Source organism: Xiphias gladius, chromosome 15 (assembly GCF_016859285.1).
Source record: "Xiphias gladius isolate SHS-SW01 ecotype Sanya breed wild chromosome 15, ASM1685928v1, whole genome shotgun sequence".
NCBI classification, from domain to species: Eukaryota; Metazoa; Chordata; class Actinopteri; order Istiophoriformes; family Xiphiidae; genus Xiphias; species Xiphias gladius.
The window spans coordinates 4,398,942-4,423,349 of NC_053414.1; the positions used below are offsets into that span (position 1 = coordinate 4,398,942).

At 45.5% G+C, this 24,408-nt stretch overlaps 2 protein-coding genes across 5 annotated transcripts; both read right to left on the reverse strand.

The window, feature by feature from the left end:
- Positions 1-1,146: 1,146 nt before the first annotated feature.
- capn9 (calpain 9) lies at positions 1,147-15,684 on the reverse strand. The gene is made up of 20 exons (XM_040145920.1): positions 15,478-15,684; positions 14,321-14,390; positions 14,108-14,226; positions 12,769-12,902; positions 11,235-11,403; positions 11,023-11,106; positions 10,694-10,779; positions 9,506-9,583; positions 8,819-8,979; positions 8,501-8,658; positions 6,586-6,794; positions 6,199-6,235; positions 6,035-6,115; positions 4,996-5,053; positions 3,715-3,779; positions 3,039-3,107; positions 2,868-2,946; positions 1,803-1,919; positions 1,577-1,635; positions 1,147-1,354 (listed from the first exon to the last, which is right to left on the reverse strand). Exons 1-20 carry the CDS (start codon positions 15,682-15,684, stop codon positions 1,328-1,330), a joined length of 2,067 nt encoding a protein of 688 aa, XP_040001854.1. The 3' UTR covers positions 1,147-1,327.
- Positions 15,685-18,379: 2,695 nt separating this feature from the next.
- On the reverse strand, positions 18,380-23,582 carry taf5l (TAF5-like RNA polymerase II, p300/CBP-associated factor (PCAF)-associated factor). 4 transcript variants are annotated; one of them, XM_040145745.1, is made up of 5 exons: positions 23,378-23,582; positions 22,683-22,824; positions 21,770-21,874; positions 20,787-21,547; positions 18,380-19,709 (listed from the first exon to the last, which is right to left on the reverse strand). In XM_040145745.1, exons 2-5 carry the CDS (start codon positions 22,819-22,821, stop codon positions 18,912-18,914), a joined length of 1,803 nt encoding a protein of 600 aa, XP_040001679.1. In that variant the 5' UTR covers positions 22,822-22,824; positions 23,378-23,582; the 3' UTR covers positions 18,380-18,911. The 4 variants fall into 4 exon arrangements, with proteins under 4 accessions (XP_040001679.1, XP_040001681.1, XP_040001680.1 ...); XM_040145747.1 differs by having other exon boundaries at positions 23,280-23,391; XM_040145746.1 differs by lacking the exon at positions 23,378-23,582 and adding an exon at positions 23,197-23,324.
- Positions 23,583-24,408: the final 826 nt, after the last annotated feature.

A 24,408-nucleotide genomic window follows, 5' to 3' on the forward strand; every position in this document is an offset into this window, starting at 1 on the left:
AGGTGTGAATAACGAGTTACCCGTGAATGCCAGCGGCACCGACGTTCCTGAGAACGACTCTCGCCTTCGAACAACGTGTCGACTGAGAAAGGCGGGTTTTTTTTTCTAGCACACGTCCAACACATCTGGCGTTTTTCCATTTCCCACCGTTCACTCTCACTTTACGTGTAACATGAAGGTTTATGAAGTGAGTCAGATCCGGTTTTGGTCGAATGAAAACCACATAAGAAAAGAGCACAAAATAAAAATGTGGGACTGAATTCGGCAGAACGACGGATCCAGCTTTTGGAGAAAGCAGAGCGGAGGGTCACAAACACAAACTTCACCCCCCCCATGTAAAAATTCACCCATAAAATAATGAGGTCTTCCTTTCAAAATCCTCCTCAAGTTAAAAACAGAAGTAAAAGTACTCGCTCTGCTGAGATTTTTACTACTGATGCATCAATGTGTTGGCAGCACTTCCAGCTGGTTTTCACTACTTTATACACAGTTTGGTAGTTTAGTCCAGTGGTTCACAACCTAGGGGGTCGGGCCCCTCGAAAGGGTCACCAGGTGAAGCTGATGGGTCGTGAGACGACTCATGGGCGAGGAAAGAAAGAAAAACAAACAAACAAACAAACAAAAGCTTTGAAACACAATCTGTTTTCAGTTTTCAGATTTTGCTCCTATCTTTGCTTTGGCAAAATGCTGGAGCGTTTCAGTCTTTGGGCGTCAAGCAGTTCTTTAAATAAAACCAACCCGATGGGAGACGTCTCTTTGGCGGAGCCGCTGACAGGTCACGGACACTGGAAACGGGACAAAGAGCCACAACGGCGGGCAGTTTTTTATGAGGGGTAACAGTGCGTTGTACGTTATAGGTCGATCGCATCGCTTTATTGTAAAACCTTACAGCCGTCGGATAAATGTAGTGACATAAAAGTGCAATATTTTCCTTTTAAATTTAGTAGAGTAGGTAAATATATAGTAGAAGTGAATGAAAATAGAAGTAAAGTACAACGGTCAAACATCGCAGCGTTTCTCTTCAGCAAAGACAAAAATTTGATTCAAAATTTATTTCCATTCGTGCAGAGAGGAAAAATAAAACAGGTCATAAAAATTCAAAGTTTAACCCCCACCCACCAAGCAGCAACCCCACCCATTCCAAAACTTTAGCTCAGGAGGCATCTCGCATTAATCGCCAAAATGGCGGCATTTAAAATGGGCAGGTGTTCCGAGCTTAAAACAAGAAAAAGAAAATGTGTGTTTGCATCATTAGGGCCTGGACACTCGGAGACTGTCCGCCGCCCGCTGTTCTTCTGGCGCCTTCGGGTTTGCTCTCGGCTTCTCCTCAGACGTTCATCGACAACATCAGGAACTGTGAGGCAAAGAGGAGATTAGGGCGCGGTCAGATCGCAACACACCGCAGTTAAGCCAAGTCCCAGAACATTGCCAGCTAAATCCGGCCACGTAGCAGGAGGAAAAGGAACAGAAGCGGAAGCAAAATAAAGCTTGTGACCACTACAGGGGCAGGATAAACCCCACCTGTCTGGTACACCAGGTACGTTAAAACAAGCACCCCAGGTGAGTGGGCTTTTACCTGCATGATGTTCATCTTCACCCGCCCTCTCTTGAACTTGTCCATAGCCTGGAAAGCTCCTGGTGCAGAGAAAGAGTTTCAGTTTTCTTTTTCCCTTTTAACACCAGAGAATCTTTACTGCGATCGCTGACATGCGTTGGTGCAGTTAACTGTAAACCTGCTGCAGGATCTTCATCTTGCCTTTTTTCATTCATTTAAAAACGTTTTGGGTTTTTTTTTAACGTACTGAACATGTTCTCCAGACGGACGATGCAGGTGAGGTAGTCGTCGAAGTCGATGTCGTAGTTGGCGTCAGCAAACCTCAGGCCGACCAGCTGCAGGAGCTGGTTGTTCAGGTGCATGCCTTCGGGGGAGCAGAGCAGTTAGCGTTTCGAACCCACCGGCCACCACACGCCAGACGTTCACAGAAACCGCTTATCACTTCCAAAAGCCAAAGACCATCACTTCCTTTTTACTTTTTATGCTTTTTGGATGTAGCGCTATCGCCGTCAGTTCTCGCAATTCTGCTTTTACCGCTCACCCTTACTACCAGAAATCCAGCCTCTACTACTTTCACTCATATTGTTATAAATAACAAGAGAAGGAACCTCAACTGCCTCACGAGCAAATGTGAAACAAACACATACTGACACTGAGAAATCGAATTTATTTAAATTCGCACTGGAATATTGAAACGGGTTTCCCATCGATTTTAGACTACATGCTAATATACTGTCACTTTTCCACTTTTCTTCATGAATGTATTACAAAATATAATGACCCTCCTTCATCGCTCTTCTTGTGTGATACAGTACTGTGCTTGTATCATGGTCTGTATACAATTCATTTCATTCTCTTCAAATAAAAAAATAAAAATCAACCTTGCAAACATTTAATTTGTCGAAAAATAAAATCTTAACTCAAGGTCCATGTACTGGCTTTATCAGGGGCTTTCAGCTGCACCCCACGGTCTTCCTGAGTGGATGGAGTTTCTTTCATTTGTCGTGGAGACTCCGTCGGGCAACCTCCACCATCCCCTCAGGAAGACCGTGGGATGTCGGAAAGCTCCGGAAAGAGCTGGTACTGTGAGTGGACCTCCAGTTAACATTTTCTTGTCAGACGAAACACAGCGATTGTGAAACTTGTAAAACAGTACGTGAAAATAAATGTCAGTTTATTGAATCGACATTTATAAACAGAGCATGTCCTTTGCGTGGAAGCAACAAAATGAAATGAAGTCTTATATGAAATGTCCACCAACTGATATACAGTGAAATTAGAATATCAAAGTGTGTGGATAGTTCCGCCTCACCTGCAGCTTTGAGGGCGATGCGAAGCTCGTAGGACGACATCTTCCCTGACCGGTCGGTGTCGAAGGACAGGAAGAGCATCTGCAAACAGCAACAGAAGGTTAGCCACCGCCTCAAAGCGTCCGCCACCAGAGCTGAATCGCACGGTTTTACCACACAAAATCGACACCTACGATCCACTTCTTCATCTTTTCCCAGAAGACCTTAAACTCGTTGAACTCCAGCTTGCCCGTGTTGTCCACCTGGTTCACGGCGTCAAGAAAAAGACTTAAAAATAAACGATTCATTCAAAATCGTACACTGTAAATCAAAGTTCCCCGCCCGCCTTAAAAACGTGAGTCAACTGATCTTAGATGGAACAATTAAAGTCGTTCTATGAGCTTTGAAGAGTCAAGTTCACAAAACTTGAGATAAAAGGTTCGTCAGACTCGTGATCTTAAGTTGAATCGTTCATTGTGAGAAGACACAACCACCATTTTACACGAATTAACAGAGAGTTTCCTTCGTGAATCTTTTCTTTAAACTAGAAAACAGAAGGGTCCCCGGAGAAAAACACGCAAAGTCAAAACACTCGAAATTTTAAGTCTAGTTGACTTGAAATGAATGAAACGAATATGTTCGAGTTAAATTAATGAGTAAAGATGAGTCGATTCCACTAAATCCCTGGATGATGTTTCACAGTGTACTTCTTCAAACTCTCAACCTCCAACTTAAGATGTGTCGGTGCTTCAGTGTCAGGATCTACTGTGAATCAAAATACGCAAACGGGAATAAAATACTCCGTCGTTACGTTAAAAAAAGCAAAAAGTGTGAGGCTGAAATGAGTCAGTCAGTAACTGGGGAGGATACGTCCATCAGGTTGATGATACTGTGGCAGCTGCTGAGACTCAGGCCGTCAAATTTGATCTCCTTACCTGAAGACAGAGGATTAAAGTAGTAAAAAGTATTATTTAGTCGATCCGGCCACTGAAATAATACAACATAGCAAGACAGGAGAAAGGAAAAACACATACTGCACCGGCGAGATTATTGAAGGTGCCACCTGCAGTGTTTTGACGTCTAGTCATAACCACACATTTAATCTTGACACGTTAGTGTTAAATCAAGAGTCTTTTTTTTTTTTTTCCTTCGACCCCAATCCCGGCCGAAACCTTCACGCGAAGACCTCTATCGGGGTTCTGTGAAATCCGAAGTTGTCCAGGTCTGAGGCCTGTCGGCTTTTTGCCTCCAGATCTTCTTTACGTGGTGAACAAAGAGCTCAACTCGTATTAACGAGGACTTGTTTTATTTGGTTAAAAGTTCATCAACTGTTGAGCGAGTTGTTTTGTCTTGCATTTACATCACATGCTTTGTTTGGTGAGAACCAAAAAAAAAAAAAAGCACAGAAGATGCACCAAATCATTTATTTGATTTATTATGGATGCACTGGCTGATGTACGAATAATTCTGATCTGATTTACTTTATCAATTTAATCCCCTGTTTGCTGCTAACGGTATTATTATCTTTCTTGTCGTGTATAGACAAAATCCTCCATTCCTGATTGAATATCACTAATACAGTGATAAAACGGCTGAGTTAACACCACCACAACTGCAGTTTTCAACAATATAGGACCATAAATGAGAGGACTGGCAACTTCCACTCAGGGGTCGAAGTTGGAGGGAAAATCTTCTCTTTTGCGTTACGTTGCAAAAAAACGCAAAGAGGATGTTGTTCTCACGTACGGAGCAAAAGCTTTTCTGCTGCCTCTGAACCTTTGCACGCTGTAGAATTTCAGTGTTTTCTCTGGTTAGCTGCAGGAGGTTTCACGATAACCAGAGACCGATGTCTTTTAAGCAGTTGGGCAGCGAATGTGAAATGCTCGTGTTATCGGGAAATAGTGAAACGTATTTGCACGGCTCGGACAACACATCGCGCATCTGCTGATATCAGGGCCAGGCGTAAGGCTCTGAAGATTAAACAGAAGAGGTCCGAGAACGGACCCCTGTGGAACTCCATAGGTGTCAACTCGACCAGCACTTGTTCGTTTTACATAGAGCATCTGTGAAAAGGTTTTACAGAAAGAGGCTCTACAGCATCCAAACTCAAAACAAAGTCAGAAAAAGAAAGAAACTTTTTCATTTACTCACGTCTCCTGAGAACGCCGTTGAGCATCTGCTGAAGCTCCCTGACAGAGATGGCCTTGTCCTGTACACAACGCCAGTGTTAAAAAAAGAAAACTTTAGAGTCATATGTACTGATGCTATATGACGCTAAATACACCTGCTGAAGAAGTAATAATGGGCATCTAGGAATCTGAGCTTTTTATTTCAATATTACCGGCTTTAGTTTGAGTATTTAATATGTGAACACCCCTGTTAAGGTTACAGTGTTAATCCCTAATATCACCTTTTTCTCCATGTTGAAAAAAACGTTTTGGTTTCAGACCCACAAACACTTCTGACATATCATCACCTTATTAAGTGAAATATTAGCAAACAGTTGATCAATTTTACACGAGCGTGGACGACTCTCTTCAAGACAGAAGAGTGAAGCTCTTCCCAAAAAGAGGCTAGATTGTCTTTTTTTGGGGGAAAAAAAAAAAAGCCCATGAAGGGTCTTGTAAGTGATGTGTCAGTGTTGTGCGGTAATGCATTACTCAGGAAGATGTCGCAGTAATGCGATTCCTTTTTGCAGTAACGAGTCGGAGGGTGGGCAGCTGAGCTTGTGGAGGTCCGTGTGCAGTCACCGAGGCTAACGGAGTTGTTTAAAGGCACCTTGGACCGTGCTGACAGCCGAGTAACAAGATTAACCAGGAGTGTAACGCACTGATGTCGCTGCCGAGCAGTTACTCAAGTAATTTCATTACTTTTTCAATGAGTAATGTGTAACAGTAACGAGTGACAGTTTTCACGTAACTTGCCCAACACTGTTTAGAACTAACAGGAACTTAGCGTTGCCACTATGTCGGCCACTCTGGGACCGAAAAAACAGACCGACGTCTCTAGAGGCCCCGCTGCTACCGGGGGCCAGAAGTGATGAACCGTGCTCCCCTTAATTCCCCAGCACCGTGGGGCTTAGAGCTAGACTTTCACTTGGATCTGTCCTTCCCAGTGTCTGAGAGGGAGAAACCCCAGGCACTCCTCGTCGTGGTTTAATCTGGTGAAGGTGAGGCTGCTGTTTTCTTACCTCACCGGCCAGCTGTTCAAACAGCCTCCTCAGGCCTTTCTCCTCGTCGGTTTCCTCCTCTGGGGGACTGGGCATGGGCGGCTGGTGGAAACAACGCACCGTCAGTACAAGTAGACCTGACCGGCTGATCGACCGGACGGGTGATGGATTTTCAATCTACTTACATCTGGCAGGTCGGCGTCAATGTTGCCTCCCATCTCCCTGTGCAACAGAGCCACAAGTTGTCATGGAAATTCAAAGGACCGTCAGTGACTGCAATTATTTTGCTCCGATATTTAATATTTTCAGATGTTTCATTTTTCATTTTTAACAATTACTCTGTGTTACTCTAAGAATTGTATCCTTATCCGACCGGATAAGCCACTGGAGCTGCATTTAGACCATAGCAGGACACTTCAACTCTCCACTGAACCCAAACAGGTGAAATTATTTTGGGGCCAATTCGATTGACAGAAAAATTTATGAGAGTTTTAGCAGAGGAAATTAAGTTTGAACTGAGAGGAGAGAACTGACTTTACTCCTCAAATTCAGTTTTGTTCTCGAAGACTCACAGAGCTGCAGCCTGTTTCTCGGAGAAGACCCTGATGACGAAGTCGGCCTCGTGGTGGGGCTGGAAGGTGGTGGGGACCAGCAGGTATTTTCCAGGAGGCAGCGTGAAACGCTCCGACACCTCCCGCATGTTGATGTAGGCCCTGCTACGAGCCTTGGATGAATGGTAGCGGAAGAAATCCTTCCCCTGGTGGTCCTCGTCGTCTGGAGCCTGAATGGACAGGAGATTAAATTAGCCTGAGTGGAAAAAATAGGATAATTAACATGGAAAAACGCATTAAGCAACACAATAAGATTAGTAAAGGGCGGAAGTACAAGGCTAACAGACAACAGGGTTTTCAGATTATTTGACAAGTAGGCCTAGGTCCCTTTAGTAGCCATCTTTACGCTTTTGATCATATTAAATGATCTTCATCATGCTATTGTAGATGCTAATATTTCCGTTTTTCTGAGAATTTTAAAGCCTTCTCGTCCGTATTTCCTTCTCATTCTGCTACAGCTCTATCGGCGGATGGCGACCAAGTGATATGTCCGAAAGCTCCAAAGCAGCTACTAAATGGACTTTGAGGTGAGGTTGTGTGGTCACCTGCTGTTTCCAAAGTCAAGAATTCAATTGAACCTGAGCAGGCATATGATTATGGTGAGAAATACATTTTAAATGGAGAAACTGTGATTATTCTGATTGTGAACTGCAAGAGACCAAAGCTTCCTTTTAAACGTTATTTTTAGAGCTGATATTTAATGGATAACTCTGGGACTTTTGAACCTGGGTCTTTTCCCACGATTGTGGGTGTAAATGATTGATAGGGACAAAAATCTTTGCAATTGGTCCACTGCTGAGCAAGAACGGTACAATAAGGTCCAGGTTCAAAAATCCCAGAGTTATCCTTTAATATCTATAAGGGTCCAGTAAGTCATTTTTAACCATTATTACTACCGATAAATTTATTCTACTTAAAAAAAAAACTTAAATAGTCATATATTCAGTGGACCACACTTTTTACACGTCTGTCCAAGGTGTTTGTTTTTTGCAGCTCTGTGTATTTCTTGAAAATACCCACTCTGTTGTTGCATATAATTTTAGGTGTATCACAAGGATCAATGTTAGGCCATTTATTCTAGCAGAATAAATCGTTATCTTCCAACTGCAACGTCCATTTTTATGCCGATGATACCATTGTGTGTGTTGTGATTGATCTCAATAAGACTTGCTGAAAAGAAGATAGTTTTGCTTACTAAATACATAGTTATAATGAAATTAATTTTCTAGTAAAAAAAAAAAAAAGTTAAGAAAGTAGCCTTTCTGTATTTCCTAATTTATCTGTTGGACTGCAGAAAAAATGGCATCAAATAATAGATAAAATAAAAATACATCATTAACGAAGTGCACTGTAATCACTCATTTTGGTATTTTTCTTCATTGCAAATATATTTGAAAGAAAAAATATATAAAAATAATATATACAGTAATATAATACATATTTTTTTCACAGGCTCTCCTCTGACTAATTATACACTAAGTTAATGTCTTCACATCCATTCAATGTGTCCATAACATTTGTATATTTTTGGAACGAATATCTGCTTACAGCAAGTATAAACATAGACATTTCTTTTAGACCACATGTCATCAGACAGTTTATTCTATTATAATAATTTTGATATTATGTCTTTTTACATTAGTCCATTTTAATATAGTTAAAGGAATGGGAGTAGTTAAAGCCAACATGGAGTCCTGACCCAAAGGTTGAGAAACTCTGTTCTGATGATTTACATCCCTACCCGGAAACACTGTCATGGATAATAGATTTGAAACTGCAAGTTCTTTTATACAGAGAAAAAGCGACACCATTAAAAGAAGAACACTTGAAGCAAGTCTGAGGCTCAAACATGTTGGTTTTTTTGCTTTTTTCTGACCTCGTACAATGCGAAGCCGATGGTCTCCAGTTCCATGCCTTCCTTCCTCAGCTTTCGTCTGTTCTTCTGCATCAGCGCGACCACCACGCTGCACACGTCGTCGTCGTCATCGGCGTCCTCCAGCTGCAGCTTGAACTGCGGGTTGGTCCAGAACGTGTCTGCGGATTGAAGATGCAGAGTTTTAGAGGGATATGAAGACCGACTGAAATGAGACTGACATTTGAACAGTTTAATGCCAAAAGGCAACATATCAAATCAATGTTCATTCTCATGTCAGGCTTTAATTTTCAGGTCACCATCATCAGCTGGTGGTCTCACCGATGTAGTTCCTGCAGCCTCCAGCGGTGGAGCCGCGGATCCAGTTTCCCTCGAACATGCTGACTTCCCAGTGGCGCTTTGTGTTGTCGCTCAGGGAGTCCGGGGTCATGTTGCAGATCTCCACCTTGTCGTAGTTCCTCTTGAAGTCCTCAAACTCCATCCTGGGGTTGCAAAAACCATCAGTGTCACCTCGGATTACAGCACACTCACAAGCGTTCAGCCTTACGGCATCTAACGTATCGCCACATAGTTCAACTCTAAAATGGCACAATCGTCAACAGTACAAAGCCAATCTATAAATTATATAAGGTGATTTTTAAAAAAATACATTTTGCATACTTAGATAGTTAATGGTCGTCCGTGGATTAGGCAAAGTGAATGTGACTGAACAAGAGCGGACTGAGGTCCAAGACGACTGAATCTCCACTACAAGACCTACAGAAACTCTTCAGTCAAATTAAAAGGCTCCTGGCCCCAGACTGTATACTGTACTTTCTTTCCATGTGGCACATTAGCGTGACATATACAACCCTTTATTTATTCCACTTGTTTTTTACCGTCTACTACTTTTCCGGCATACATACAGTCATTCTGAATTTAACCGTTCTGATGCTAAAACAAAGTTCTATACAACTGAACGGATCTCTCAGCCTTTAGCTTGGACCAAATTCCTTCAGGCGGACTCACCAGAATTCACCGTCGTCTCTTGAGTTCTGCAGGATGCGAGTTTTTTCTGCTCTGTCCACATAATTCCACTCTCTGGAACTGAAACAGGAAGGACACGCAACACATACAATCGGAGGGAAGCAATAACGTCGACACTTTTTGGGAACAACTGTTTTTCCTCTGAGGAATTAAATCAATCGTAAGTTGTACATTTGGATTTTTCGGAATCATATGCATGAGACTTTAAATGGCCTCAGACTTTTTATGAGAAGCTAAAAGGAGAAAAAAAAACTACAATGAAGATACAGTGTCTGGGATTAGGATTAGTTTTGGGGACGGAATAATTTTTATATGAGCAGAAACTGTGGAAAAAATGCAGGTCTTTACACAAGAAGCTACTTCCACCTGACATTTTACTCGTTTTGAACAACAGGTGGATGATAATGAGCGTCACACCAAACGGACATGAAAAAGACCTTAGAGCACTTCCTCTGAACCTGCAGATCAGAGGAAGACTGAAAAATTTCATCCCTCCTCCTCTCTCTCTTCTTCAAGAGCATCAGTGATTTAGATTCATTTCACTTTTGTTTTTGTCTTAAATATTTTGTTGCTCCTTCACGTCAAGTTTGTCCCCGTCAGACGCTGACCGCCCTGATCGCTGACCACGCCGGCCGACTGGGCTGTCTCATCTAATCGGCCGGTGTAGCCCTGGACGGATCACTGAGCGGGCCTACCGGGCACAGGCCCAGGGGTCCAAGGACTCAGGGGGCCCCTGGGCCTGAGCCTCTGTTTGAACTGATGCTTTACATTTCTTTTGGGAGAGTAAATCACACGGCAGCAGAAAGACGCAGAACGACAACAAAAAGATGCTAAAGTAGCAACAAAGGGCATAAAATGGCAACACAACAGACACAAAACTACCACGAAGGGACACAAAGCAGCCACAGAGAGAAGCAGAACTTCTTCCAAGAGATGTGGAACAACCACAAAGACGCGCAAAAAGGACAAGATGGAGGAGACGTGAACAACAACTACAGAGAGACAAAACAACTACAGATTCGGCCACGTCGAGCCATTTTGTGTCAGTCTGAGGATCTTGCTCCCATAAAGGAGGGATGAGGGTTTTTGTTTTTTGTTTTTTTTTTACATGTCTGTGCACAGGGGCCCATTGTCTCATAGTCCATCCATGATCCATCCCTTTATTCTTACTTGTCACTCCAGGGGCCGTTCCACTCCACCTGACCCCAGGGGTTTCTGATCCGGATCAGCTGGACTTTCTGACCTCTGACGTTCACCTGAAAATCAGACGTAATAAATATTTGTTTATTGTGACGAGTAAAACTATGGTTTATTTACTTAATTGTTTTTTTGTTTTTTTTAAACTCAAAATCTGTATAACAGACAAAAAATATTACATTTATTTTCTGAAAAATTAAATGAAAAGATCAGAAAACGGATGTTTTTTTTTTTACTGTAATATGTAGTGAAGGTGTATTCTAATCTGAGCTGGTTTCTTGCCTCCAGTCCGTGGGTCTTACCTCCTCCAGGCCTGTGATGGAGTATGCATGTCCCTTCACTAGGCCGGTGCTCGTTTTGGCCTCGGACTCAGCAGAGCTGGTGATCTGGACAAAAACCACAACACCCAGACAGGTTTCAAAACAGAGGAGCTGGGCTGAAGTACTGACTAAAACCTTTTATATGAGGATGTAAAACGTTAAATGGGAACGTTTTCTTTGGGTCGGGTCTTTACTTCAATAGAGCAGCCCATCATGGAGCCTCTGTCCAGGGCCTTCTTCATGATCGCGAACAGGTTGTTTGGAGCGCTCTTGGTTTCGTACATTTCCCCAACGCCGCCGGTAAAGTCCTCCATGGCCTCCATTGTGCTGCCGCCCTTCAGGGACTCGTAGCTGCCGTGAAGTCTAAAATAAGCAGGAAAGCAAGTCAAGGATTTTCACGGACGGCAAAATCAAAAGCCGAACTTAAAGAAGAGTTTCACGATGGCCTTCTAGCCATGGGTATTCGTGTTCCCCAGCGGATACGTCCTGATCCTTTTGGTCACCCCCTTGACCTTTCCTCTAGCACCACCGTCAGACCAAAACGAATGTCTAAGAGTCTACGGCCAGGCCAGCAGCCCTGTGAGGCTTTCCATAAGCACAGCAACGCTACGGGCCAAATGCTAACTTCCGCATGCTAACATGTGCACTTTGATAATGTTAACACGCTCATTTAGACTAGTTGCATGGTTAGTTTAGACGGTATAACGTTTACCATGTTGACCGCCTTATTTTTGTGTGTTCGCACGCCCCCGTCAACAGCTGAGGCTGAGGGGAATGTCATTAGTTTTGCAGGTAACATGGGAAATCGCTGCATATCTATAAGCTTTACATTTTTCTTATTCGACCCTTCGCGCACACTGATGGCAGTGAGTTGCCGTGCAAACGCGCTGGCCTGATCGTGGGGAACAATATGGGGTTTGGAGTCTTTCCCGAGGATGCCTCGACATGAACAGGAGGAGCTGGGGATCAAACGGCCAAATCTGCAGTGATTGGACGAGCCCCTCCACCCTCTGAGCCACCGCCGCCCCGGCACTGTCGGCAAACTGCGGCACGGAACAAATTAAAATTTTTAAACTGATGAGATGCGGGAGATGTAAGGTTGCGGGTCAGTAGAAAAAAAGGGGCGTTTTTGATGGAATCGTTACATAACGTCCACAGGCGGCTGTTTAAATCACACAAGTCTCCTGCAGTTTATGTGTTTTGAACTTATTACTGGTGTCTGTAATAATCCTCCCAGTGACACTATGAGCTTTTGTCGATTCACTGCAGGTAGACTAGCAGTTGAGACTTTAAAAAAAAACACAAATATGTACCTCATGTGGCGCTGGAGGAAAGTCAGGGGCTGATCGAAGCCTTCGATTCATCTGCTGGGAACAATGAATGTCTGCACAAAATTTCCTGGTAATCCACCCGATAGCTGCTGAAATATTTCTGCCTGGAACGGCCGGAGCAACGCTGCTAAACTCAAAGGTCATGAAATCTACTGAGCACGTTTACGCTCGCCAGAGGGCGAACCGTTTCCAGTTTGCACACCCTGTGACCTTTGATCAAGGACCACCATCGTTACAAACACGGCAACAATGCAATGACTTCTCGGGGGAACATTTATGCTCGCCAGAGGATGAACCGTCGGGTTTAAGCAGAAATGGCAGGACTGCAGACGAACAGTTTAACGTCAGGCGAGGAAACAAAGGTTGATGCAAAGTGTTCTGTGTTTGTCGCGTTTACTTGGCGTAGGCTTTCTCCAGGAGGGCGCTCCAGAACTCGTTGTTGGAGGCAGAGTGGAGCATGATGAGCTCATTTCTCACCGACGGCAGCCTGTCGTCCACCACCACGTCAAGCCATCTGTTGTGCTGCCAGAACTGTGGGAGCAACAGAGAGTGTGTCACTGAACACTTTGCTCCTCCAGCGCCGTTCACCCACTGCCTCATTATTTATTATCTGTGACACACAGGGGACCCGGGGAGCTTGCCTAGGCCCACTGTGATTGCGTAAAGACACAAAAAGTGAAGAAATTTCCCTCCATTTTGTGAAATGACGTGTGTTATTTTTGTCAACTACCACAGCCGAGTGTGATTAGTCGAGACATCAACCAAAATGTCTCCAAAATACCTCTGGTTAAGATCCTACTGTTTTATCTTATTATTGGAAAAACAACAGAAAATCAATGAAAGTTAGAAGAAGTGAAATGAACTATTGACAAAAAAAGAAAAGAAAAATCCTGTAGAAAATGTAGCCTTTTTTTAATCAAACAATTAAGGGGATTTTGTGGCCAGAATCTAACAGCTCTCAGAGGAAGTGAAGCTCATGGCGCTTTATTACTGCGTCAGCCCCCATCTGCAGTGGACCCAGCATAGTTTGAATACACTGAAAGTTTTTTTTAGATTAATTTATGGCGTGAAACTGGGAGCAGCAGTTAGCAGTAACATTAAATCGCTTTTATCCCCCCTCCTGAGCATTTATAAGCACTACGATAACCTTTAATAAATTCTTTATAACAGACTATAATGTCGTCATATGCAGATATAAGGATGTTTTTAAGTGTTTTTCAACAATAACTTCTCCTATGAAGACATATTTTATATGTCCACAGTTGGAGCTTACAACTACATTATAGTGTGTTATTAACCATTTATTGACTGTATATATTCTGCTTATTAATGCCGAATGGGTGGGGGCTTAAGGTTAAGTGTTGGTTGGTCGGTTTTTATGATGTTTACTGAAATAATTCAGTGGGTTCATTTGATTTGTGTCCCCTGCCTCTCGTCTGGCATCAGTGGAGCCTGGCTCCAGCCCCTCGCCACCCTGCAGAGGATAACTGTGTAGAGCTAGTGGATGGATGGATGGATGCAGGGCTGGTTTATGTTAAAGGACTTTTGATTATTAAACCAACAGAATGAGCTTCAGCTACTTCCTCGGGCTGGAACTAAATAGTTGTTCCCGTCCATTCTGCATGAATCTGTGAGCTGTAGTTGTGTCTCCTTCCTGACACAGACTGACAAGGCTGAAAAGGCAGAGGAAGTCAGAATCCCCGAAGAGACACATATCTGCTCAGCCGCCAGTGCACCTGGAAGTGAAAGATGCCGGCGTATCTGTGGTCAAACTCCTGGTCAGGGGGGACGACTCGGGCCAGTGCGTCCTTTTTGAGGGTCAGGGATGCGATGGCCGCCAGGAGCCAGCAGTCGCCTGCGGAGACAAACAGGCGCGTCACAGGTCAGCGAGTGAGAAGTGTGCACACGGACGACGCAAAATGAGTCATGCAGGCGACTTGAGCACCAACCGAGTTGTCCCTGGCAAATGTCTGTCCTGTCCGCGTCACCCACGATGAACTTTGGGTTGTCGCAGAGCTCCTGTGGAAGGGACGAGGGAGAGGAACAGAACCGGTTGGTTGGTTTATTTAAAGAAGAAAAAAACAAAACAGAAAGACAGGTGAGAGGTGACGCCGCTGCCTGTGATAGGTGTGTTCACATTCCAGGCATATTATTCAGCCTGAAACCCCAGTCACTAGAACACGCCACAGGCAGGCAGCCGAAGCATTCGCTCTGAAGGAACGCCCAAGACAGAAATGCAGTAGTAACGGGTGAGGTCAGAGCTGTGGGTACGTCAACAGGTAAAGATGCAGGAAGTGAGCTAAAAGAAAAAACACAACAAGAAAGGCATTTAAAGTGTAAAGTGGCATAGGAGACTGAAAAAAAACCCAATGAGGCCGAGCATCGCCTAGCTTTCGAGACTCCATGGAAAAAATGCATCAAAGCTTCCACAGATGTCTTGATCCAAAACCCAGCAGCTAAAAATAAAACAACCACAGTCAACCTCTGGGTACGACGCAGACTGTCTCACAGCGGTTTCACCGCCGATAACACTGCGGCGTGCGGGGGATAAAGTCTGCGTGCACCTGGCTCTGTTTACACCGTGTTCCCGCCGAACTGGTTTAGCAGCCACAGCTGCATAAACACTTAATTGCCTCTTTTCTGTGAAAGGAAATAAAACGTCAGATAAACGTTCGCTTGAATTATTTAGTGCCATAACATCAGTAGTCGGGGATTCTCTGTTGATCGATGCTGCCGGCCTGAATTCACTCAACTGCCATGGACAGCTTGTGGTGCAGGTATTTATTCAGAGAACCAGGGTTTTGATCGCTGGACTTTAAGACTGGGATCAGCTTTATCACTGAAGACAGCTGGAGGACGAAAGCGACCGACCCGTCATGAAACAGCCTGACGTGACCTCTCATCAGATGGAGAGTTCACCCAGAAAACGCAACATCTCTTTCATTCGACATTTAAAATCCGAGTCGAAGACATTAATCGCAAGACCATTCATGGCCTTAGGAGGACAAGCTGCAGTCTGAGACATGTGGACGCTGCTTTGCCCAGAGCATCAGCCAAGCTCCTGAAACTCGAAATCCAAACTCTAAGGCGCTCGGCGCCTACGTACCTTGGGCCTCTTCCATTCGATCTGGACGGGAACGCTCTGGCTGAAGAAGAGCGAGGAGTCGGCGGCAGGGAAGTCCGGATCCTCGAACAGGACCCCCTCCTGCAGACACTCCCGCCTCAGCTCCCTGAAGGACTTGCCGTCCGACTGAGTGTCGACGGCCTGGGCCGAGCCGGAGCCCCGGCCGGACAGAGTGGACTGGAGAGGCATCTTCTCCAGACGAGCGGAGGAGAAGGAGACGCGAGGTGCGGTGTGATGGAGCGAGTCGCCTGCTGTGTGTTCGATGCGGGGACAAGCCTGTCCGGTTGGTAGGGGTGGAGGGGACACACCCTCCAGACAGAAACCGGTTTGTCCTCCCGTGGCGGTGGACCTCGCCCCTGCCGACTCTCTCTCTCTCTCTTTGGGCTCGGCCCACAGCAAACAGTAACAATTCATTCCTGGCGGTTTGGCAACACACAGTGGCGGTGGAGGAGGAAGTATTCGGGTCGTTTCACTCGAGCAAGAGCAACGACAGCGCAGTGTCTGAACGCTCCCGTACCCAAGTGGAAGCGCCATCAGGCCAATGCACCTCAAGTGTCCAAAGTAAAAGTCCTCCGTGCAGAGAAATGCCCCTGGAGCAGGATTTCCTCAGTCCCAGGTCACGACTAGGGGAGACCGGGCTTCTGCGGTCAAAGGACCTGAGACCTGCAGAGTCAGTAACATCTTTTGAATCACTTCTCAAAACGAATCTTTTTAACGGAGCCTTTCATCAGATTTTATTATAGTTTTAGTTTCCTGGCTGCACTTTGTTTCATGTCCCTGTTTGTTTCTTTTGTTTTAACTTGTCGTTGTTCGAAGTCATTTTTTATTTGTATTTGAGGGATTCTACCCAACTCTATCACTCTCTTTTAGTTTCATTCAAAAAAAAAAAAAATCCTTTTTATGGCTGTCGTGGATTTGTTTTAATCTTTCCTCGCTACAGCAGTTTGTAACATATATAAATAAAGCTCTACATTACTATCAGTATTTTATTACTCATGCATTAATGTTTAAGCGGCCTTTTACTGCTGTAGTGGGTGTAGGCGGCAACAACTCTTCTCTCTTGTATACGCTGGCTGCCATGAAGTTGACCTTCATCGTGGATTAATCTGCTGCGAGGACGCGAGAAAACAGTGAGAAATTTCCATCACATTTACCCAGAACTGGCTGGCGACACCTCCATACGTCCAACCCTCAAAAAAAGGTTAATGTAATTTAGGAAAAATCTTTGAGAAGCTGAAACCAGGAAAGGTTTTGGCATGAAAAGTGACTGAAAGCATTATTATCATCATTTTCATTATGAGACACTGGGGGCCTGGGACAGACGTGTAAAAGGCCCTCCACCCCTCCGACACAGGAGTAACACACCTGTACCGAAAGACACATTATTTGAATATTTCATGTCTCTTTGCAGTTGTTTTGTTTCTTGGTCATTTTGCATCTCAGGCAAAGAGACCACACAGAACGACCACGAGGAGATGCACTACGCCTGCAGGGAGACACGGAATTACTACTGGGATGTAAACCGAACAGACACAAAATGAATGCGAAGAGACACAAAACACCCATCCACGGTCACAGACGATGAGAGCTGTCTTTCCCCTCCTCCCTCCGTCTCTGAGCAGTGGAGACCCTGCCCGTCTGGCCCAGGGCAGCGACACATTCCTCAGGTAGCTGAGGACGAGCGATTACTCTTAGCGAGGGTTCATTTCTACTGTATGCGCCCGGTTAGTATGGGTCTGAGACCCGACGGTGGGGGCGGGTCATCGGACGCTTTTGCCCGTGGACCGACACAGAAACCGGGCTGGGACAAGATGAGGCCGTCTTCTCCCTCCCAAACAAACTACCTTCTGTCTCTCTGCTGTCATTTTGTGGATCTGTGTGTTGTCTAGTTTTTCCCAACAATAAATGTTAACAGTCACTTCAAACAGAGTCCCTGGACCCGGGGGCCCCCTGACCCCCCTGACCCCCTGAGTCTTGCATGCTGGCATTGAATTTAAAAAAAGCATTTATTTAAACACTGGAAGGAAACACTGGGCTTTCTTCACTTTTTTCTTCATTTCGAAGAAGACCCCCCCCCCCCCCAGGAGCTTCGCCGCCCCCCTCCCCCCACCTCTCCCTTCCTGCAGCCTTAGCCCCTAACTCAGTTTCTCTGTATCCTCGGCACCTGGTTCTGCTGCTGGGCTCCAAAATCAATTTGGCCAACACTGGAGATTCCAGACCTCAATCCATCATTTGAATGGAGCGGTCACCGTCAGCGGATCTGCCCTCGGGGGAAAAGTCCTAGAGGTCAGCTTAAGTGAAAACTGCCAGGTGAGTTCGCTGGTTAGGGAGTCCAGATTTCTGACTGGAGGAAGCTCTCGCACTGGCTCTGTTGCACCGTCTAGTTCCATTTAATCCAGCTCTGTCAAGAATACAAGCATCTCCACAAAGGAGATGCGGCATCGTGTGCAGTGAGTGACCGGACAGGAGCGGATTCCGCAAACACTGCGTTGACGTACGTCACCAAGCTTGAGGCGCCACGTGTTTCGTGAGGATTTCGCTGTGGCGCTTTCCGCTGTTACCGGGGTCTTTAGCTAGCTAGACTGGACAGATCCTGGACCCCCCTCTGTGCTGGATGCACAGGGATGAAACTCTTCTCATATGGCAGCTAACAAGCACGTTTCTCAAAATATCAGACTGTTTTTCGGTCATGAGACATGAATTGTGGTAAAGCAGGTGCGACTCAAGAACATGCCGAGAGTCGCCCTAATACTCTGTACACCAGGAACCACTTCATCCCAGAACACTCATCTGTGCCCGATCCCATTTATATTCCCACCAACTGATGGATGTCAGACAAAGTTCAGCATTTAACAACCAGCAAAAAAAACAAAAACAACATAACTTATGTAATTTAAGTATATTCTTGGTTCAAAATATATATTTCCATCTTCTAGTTGGGTACAACCGATGTTTAGCAGATTCAATTTCTCTTATTTTATCCAACAGGAATAATATTTTCCAATAATCACATTTCATACGATGCTTTTATAAATCATTTAACTTGTGCATGACAACAGAAAAAAAACAGTTTTCGACCACCAAGGCACCAGACCGTGACCCTTACACTTTTGAAATCATCAGTTACACAGAAACGGAGGAATTCTTTAATACCGATGTCCAGTGGGGACGCTTTGGTAAAGTGAAAATACCAGCAGGACAGAAGATAATTGATCTATAAGTGAATATCTAAACCAGCTTTTATAGGACAGAGACTTAAGGATTACGAAAAAATTACCAAAAGAGATATTTAGCCTTGTTTTCTCTCTATTCTGAGAACTAATGAGGGAAACAAAAATCCGACTCCTGGGCAGGTGGTGACATTAGAGGACAAAACAACAGTCTGAGCGGCGACCACAAAAACCCGACGTCCTCGGCTACTGTTCTGCTTTCTCTTGTGCAGTTCCCGTCACCAGCAGCAGGTTGCAGGCCATGAACTGGACGTTCAGCACGTTGCTGGTGTTTCCGGCGTAGAGTCCCACCAGTTCGCCGGACGAGCCGTCGGCTGGCGTCCCGCCGTGGGAGTTGCGGATGTCCCACACCCGGACGGAGTTGTCCATAGACGAGGACGCCACCAGGCTGCTGTCCGGGCTGAAGGACAGGCTGGTAACGCTGTCTGTGTGTCCCCGCAAGTCTTTAAACAATGTCCCCGACGCCAAGTCCCACAGCTTCACCCGCTGGTCCTCGCCGGCGGACGCCAAGTACTTCCCGTTGGGTGAGAAAGCGAGCGACAGCACGGGGCCGCGGTGGCCGGTGAAGAGGCGAACAGACGCCCCCTGCTGGGTGCTCCACAGCCGGACAGTCTTGTCTGTGGAGCCGGTGGCCAGGTAGTTGGAGTTGGGGTGGAACTTGACACAGTCGACGTCGGCGAGGTGGCCGGCGTAGAGCCGCAGCGAGTAGGTGCGGGAGAACGTCCAGAGGCGGGCGGTGCGGTCGTGGGAGCCGCTGGCAAAGTACAGGCTGCAGGGGCTGACGTCCACGTCCCACACCGGGTAGGCGTGGCCCTGGTAGAGCGCCGTGTTGGTGAAGCTGCCCAGGTCCCAGTAACGTATGGTCGTGTCCTCAGAGCAGGACAGCAGGCCGGAGCTGTCCGTCAGGAAGGCGGTACGAAACACCGGGCCGCTGTGACCCCGCAGCGTCTTTATCTCGCTGCCGGAGCCGTCCTCCTCATCCACCTGAGGAGAAAGGAGACGAAAGAGAGACATCTGACATCACCTGTCTCTGTCCTGCACTGTTAACTCTGTCTTTTGAAAACATTTGAATGAGTTCAAATCATGGGGAAAAAAAATTTCAACTCTTTGTGATATGAAAACTGCAGCAAACAATTATATTCATTATCCATTAATCTGTTGATACTTTTCTAAATTAAGTGTTTCGGGATAATCACATATTATAGGGTTTATTCACATTGATGAAGCTGTAACTGTGCCCCCCAAATAAAAGATGACTCGAAGGGATTCATCAATTATCACAACAGTTGCAGATTAATTTTCTGTGGATTAATGAATTGACTAATTGATCACTGTAGCTTCAATCAGTTAACCAATCGAACCAAACAGTCCTCAAATCAATTAGTTTCACAAATGAGGGTGAATTATGTTTCCATTTAAAATCATTGAAATAAATAGAAATACATAATAAATGGAAACACCGATTCTGATCAAACTAAATAGGAAATGTTATGAGGAACTTTTGGTTCTCCATTATGCAGTCTGTAAATTGTGAAGTAATTAAAACCCTAAACTTTGCAAATAAATAAACCGGCTATTGAAAGGAATCAATAACGTCCAATGAAACAAATAGTCACTTCATTTTCTAATGTAATTTTAATCATTTTGAATTAATCAATGGTCATTTAGCAAGAAACACTTCTAAATATTTCAAACCTGGGGATTCACTCCTTTAACTGTTTTACACCACTGTAAATTGAGTATCTTTATCTGAACTCACCCTGAGCTCCAGAAACTCGTGGTGAATATTTTTCTACATTTTCTGGTATTTTATAGACCAAAAGAATAAATGTGAAAAATGAAAAAGACAGACAGACAGAAATCATAGAAGCCATAATCCTGAGGTGCAGCCCTAATAAGCTACGCATACTATCACAATCTGCAAAAACAGGGACAACTACACAGGAACCCTGCTCCTACTGCCCTGCTTCCGTCGATGTGTCGTCACTGTTTTAACTCCAAAATACATTCGAGCCGCTATACACAACCACTAGACCGGATTTCTCTCTTAAATCACCTCACCTCCTCCTCCAGGACGTCACAGGCCAGGTGGACGTGCGACACGTCAGCCTGATGCGGCTTGGCCTTCAGCTTTCTGGCTCGGAGGCTCCACAGCTTCACCGTGGAGCTGTCGAAGCCGGCGGCCAGCAGCCGACTGTCAGCCGAGACCTCGGCGGTGTTCAGCATCTGCTCCGTGTGGTGGAAGGCGTAAAAACACACAGTGGTGAGCGAGGGGGGGCCCTCACGCACTTTCTTGATGCAGTCCTGCAGAGCCTCCAGGGCCGCCTCGCTCTGTGGGATCCCTGCGGGGACCTCCAGCCCCTCCCTGCCCTCCGCCCCGTCCACTCCCGCCCAGGAGGTGGTGGAGTTTGGGGCGGCAGTTGCCCCGCTGGCGGCTCCATACAGCTGGTAGTCCGTGCGCCTGGAGGCGGTGACCTCCACCTGCAGGTGTGTGCTGAGGGCCCTGCAGAGGGCGCTGTTGTCCTCGCTCTGCAGGTAACGCAGCAGGTAGCTGTAGGCCGGCTCCGTCAGGTGAACCACGTACTTGTGCTCCAGGAAAGCACTCAGCTTTGGATTGGCTGCCACATCCTGAGCGGTGAGAACGTGGCGGAGCTGCTCAATGGTGGCACGCTGCTCGCTGTCCTGAAGAAAGGCGCCGTGGAAGCGACTGTAAAAACCATCTACTGCCCCCTTCAGGCCACATCGCACCATGTCCAGGTGGAGGTAGACGAAGAGCGGGTAGAGGATGCTGCTCACCTCCTTCGCCCAGGAAATTTCTGCTTCTAGTTCAGGGGAAATAAAAAATTCTCTGAGGGATTTGTAAAAACAAGATCATGTAGCCTCTAAAACGGACATGTAAATGAGATTCGTTGGATAAATCTTTCCCAGGCAAAATCAGGCATTTTAACTGGTAACTACTGGCCATGTCCGAGCACGACGCACAGCTGCGTTGTGCAGCTGTGCGGTGATCCGGTGGCTGTGCAGCATGAATGTGGACTTGGTACCTGACAGAAAGGAGCGCAGCCTGGAGTACTGAGTCTCGTACTGCTGCGGGTCAGACTGGCAGGGTGCAGCAGAGACGATGTTGGCACAGCCCGACTCTGTCTGCACTGCTCAGAGAGAGAGAGAGAGAGAGGGAGATAGAGGGGGGAAAAAGAAGAAAGAGAGAGAGAAAGAGAGAGGGAGAGAGTGGGGGGGAAAGAAAGAGGGAGAGAGAAAGAGAGAAAGAAAGAGGGAGAGAGAGAGAGAAAGACAGACGGGAGCAGGTTTAAGAGAAGGTAGAAATACCATCATATAAGCAGAAGTAAAATATTCTTTTACAGAATGGCCCCTTTCATTTTGTCATATGTTACAATAGTGGATTTTTACTATGAGTAAATCATCAGATTCTGGCAGCATTTTAATGTGGCTAAGTTGTACTTTATTTTATAACCCGTCGGTTGGTTCAAAGACTGTAGATGTGCAAGATGTGCAAACAACTGTCAGTGGATTACTTTGATACTGAGGGAAAGGTAAAAACGTGATGATTCTCAGGGAAGTTCTGAAGTTATTAGGAGCATTTTTTTCTTCTTCATTTTCTCAGTGGGCGTTTATTCATGATGGACATCAGAGATTAGTGATGTCTTCGGAAAGTAACTCACACTGAATCAATGTCTTTATTCCAGACACATCTGGAATACAGCCTGCATGCCCAGATGGTAGAGAAAGTAGCCCAATTCATCACAACCTGCCCAAATCAGTGTTTACCTGCTTAATTAGAGAAAAAAAGTGGCCCGATCTGGCAACACCGACGGAAATGCATCATATCCCATAGACTGATTTATATGTTCTGTGTGTAGCTGTTGATGTAACGGAGCAAAAATACAAAAGTAGAATGTATTTCCTTCTCCCTCCCCTTCACCTGAGCAGTGGGCTCACCTGTGAGGCTGGCAGCCATCTCCTCAGCTGACTGGAAGAGTTTGGCTCCTTTCAGGGAGCCGTCGGTGTCCACATACTGTCTCCTCTTCAGGTACTGAGCCACGGCATACTGGATCTGCTCAGTGCGAACCCGCTTCATGACCTGAAAGAAAAAGCAAAAAGCCGCGTGTGTGTCACTCTGTGTGTCTCTCACACACACACACACACACACACACACCTGAGACGACACCTGCACATCACTTTCTCTCTCAGCAAAAGATCGTTGGTAGCACAAACGGTTCAAATCTGAGTGTTTACCAGTAGGTAAGTGGTCACAAAAGACGGTGCATTTCTTTTAAAGTGCTAAACTCCAGTTCATCCTCTCCATGACAACTCTAACCGTCCAGCTCACAGCATCTTCCCAGTAGCTAATATCCTAGCAAAGCAGCGAGCTACCGTGTTCACTGAGGCAAACCCCCCCACTAAAAACACCCTTAATGATGCTCTAAACATGGATGTTAGATAATCTGTCAACCTGAAGCAACTTGAGCCCTGGACTAATCCAGTCTAAAGACGCCAGGTTTCCACATTAGAGGAGGGCGTCTAACCAGAGCTAACCGGCTAATTTAGCGCTTAGCAGCGGGCCTGACGACTCCTGGCTTCTAGCGGGACCGATCCGGTTCCGTGGCTTCACCGGTTGGAATTCTTTTACTCACTGCATATCGTGCCGTGCTTCTCTGTCCTCAGTTACTGTAATGGTGGGGTTTTTAACGCCACTCAGAGTCCAGCTGAAACTACGCCGCTGCCCTTTTCTGCCGCTCCATCGTGGTTGTCCGCCCCCCTCCCGCTCTGCCGCCATCTAATCGCGCTAGGATCTTCTACTTTGGCCTGGCTTCGCGTTGATCTATCGATGACCGACTGCTTAGGTCTGTATCGTTTTATCTTACTCTGAACCAAACCCCGTTAAAAAATCTACCAACTACGCTGTGACTTTGAATATAGAATAAGAAATAAACTTTGTAATATATAAAATTATTAATATTCATGAGTCAGACTCGCCAGTTGCGTGTTCGGCTTTTATACTTTACATTAAAGACCAACTAACAACGAAAACATTTACTTATTCTTTCTCAACTGGCGTTAGCTAGTCCCCATTTTGTTAGGGCTATACAAACATTGTAGGACCAGTACATGATAAAAGTATTAATACTATGAAGTTCTGCTTCATGTATCCCAAATAAGCAACTTCAAATTTAAGATTGTAATTTCTCAGAGGAGTTTGGCGTGACTTCATCGAACAGCACAACTCGGTGTTATTATCTCCGCCTACTGTTGATTATGTGTAGCTGCTGGCTTTTAACATGTATTTGAAGATTGAATTGGTTTTTCATTAAAGACTATAAACTTGTAAAAAAAAATCACATATGATGCTAAGCTGCCTCAAGGCTGACACTCCACATAATTACGTAAAGTCAACCCCTAAATATTGTCCGGTCAAAATGATATTTTCACCCAAAATGACAACATTTTGAGAGAAAAACTTAAGGGCCGCTTCTAAAGAGAAGCACACCGATGGGCTTGTGGAAACAGTGGAGGGAGAATCTGACAGAAAAAAAAAAACATTCTTATTGCTTCATTTACCCCTTGAGAAGCACAAAAGAAAGAGGAGACACCGTGACGGTGGATGCATCCAGTCTGCCTCTGTCAGTACCTGTCACTGCCCTGACAGAACAGACAGAGGTAACAA

What these genes read in the sequence shown, in the direction of transcription:
- capn9 (XM_040145920.1), bottom strand. Translation starts at nt 15,684, where the DNA reads ATGCCTCTCCAGTCCACTCTGTCCGGCCGGGGCTCCGGCTCGGCCCAG. An exon ending in CAACGGCGTTCTCAGGAGAC is followed by an intron (nt 3,780 to 4,995) that starts GTGAGTAAATGA and finishes CTCTGTCTTCAG; the next exon opens with GTAAGGAGATCAAATTTGAC. An exon ending in TGAAGATGAACATCATGCAG is followed by an intron (nt 1,355 to 1,576) that starts GTAAAAGCCCAC and finishes TTTGCCTCACAG; the next exon opens with TTCCTGATGTTGTCGATGAA.
- taf5l (XM_040145745.1), bottom strand. Translation starts at nt 22,821, where the DNA reads ATGAAGCGGGTTCGCACTGAGCAGATCCAGTATGCCGTGGCTCAGTAC. An exon ending in GCTGCGCTCCTTTCTGTCAG is followed by an intron (nt 21,548 to 21,769) that starts GTACCAAGTCCA and finishes CCCCTGAACTAG; the next exon opens with AAGCAGAAATTTCCTGGGCG. An exon ending in GTGACGTCCTGGAGGAGGAG is followed by an intron (nt 19,710 to 20,786) that starts GTGAGGTGATTT and finishes CTTTCTCCTCAG; the next exon opens with GTGGATGAGGAGGACGGCTC.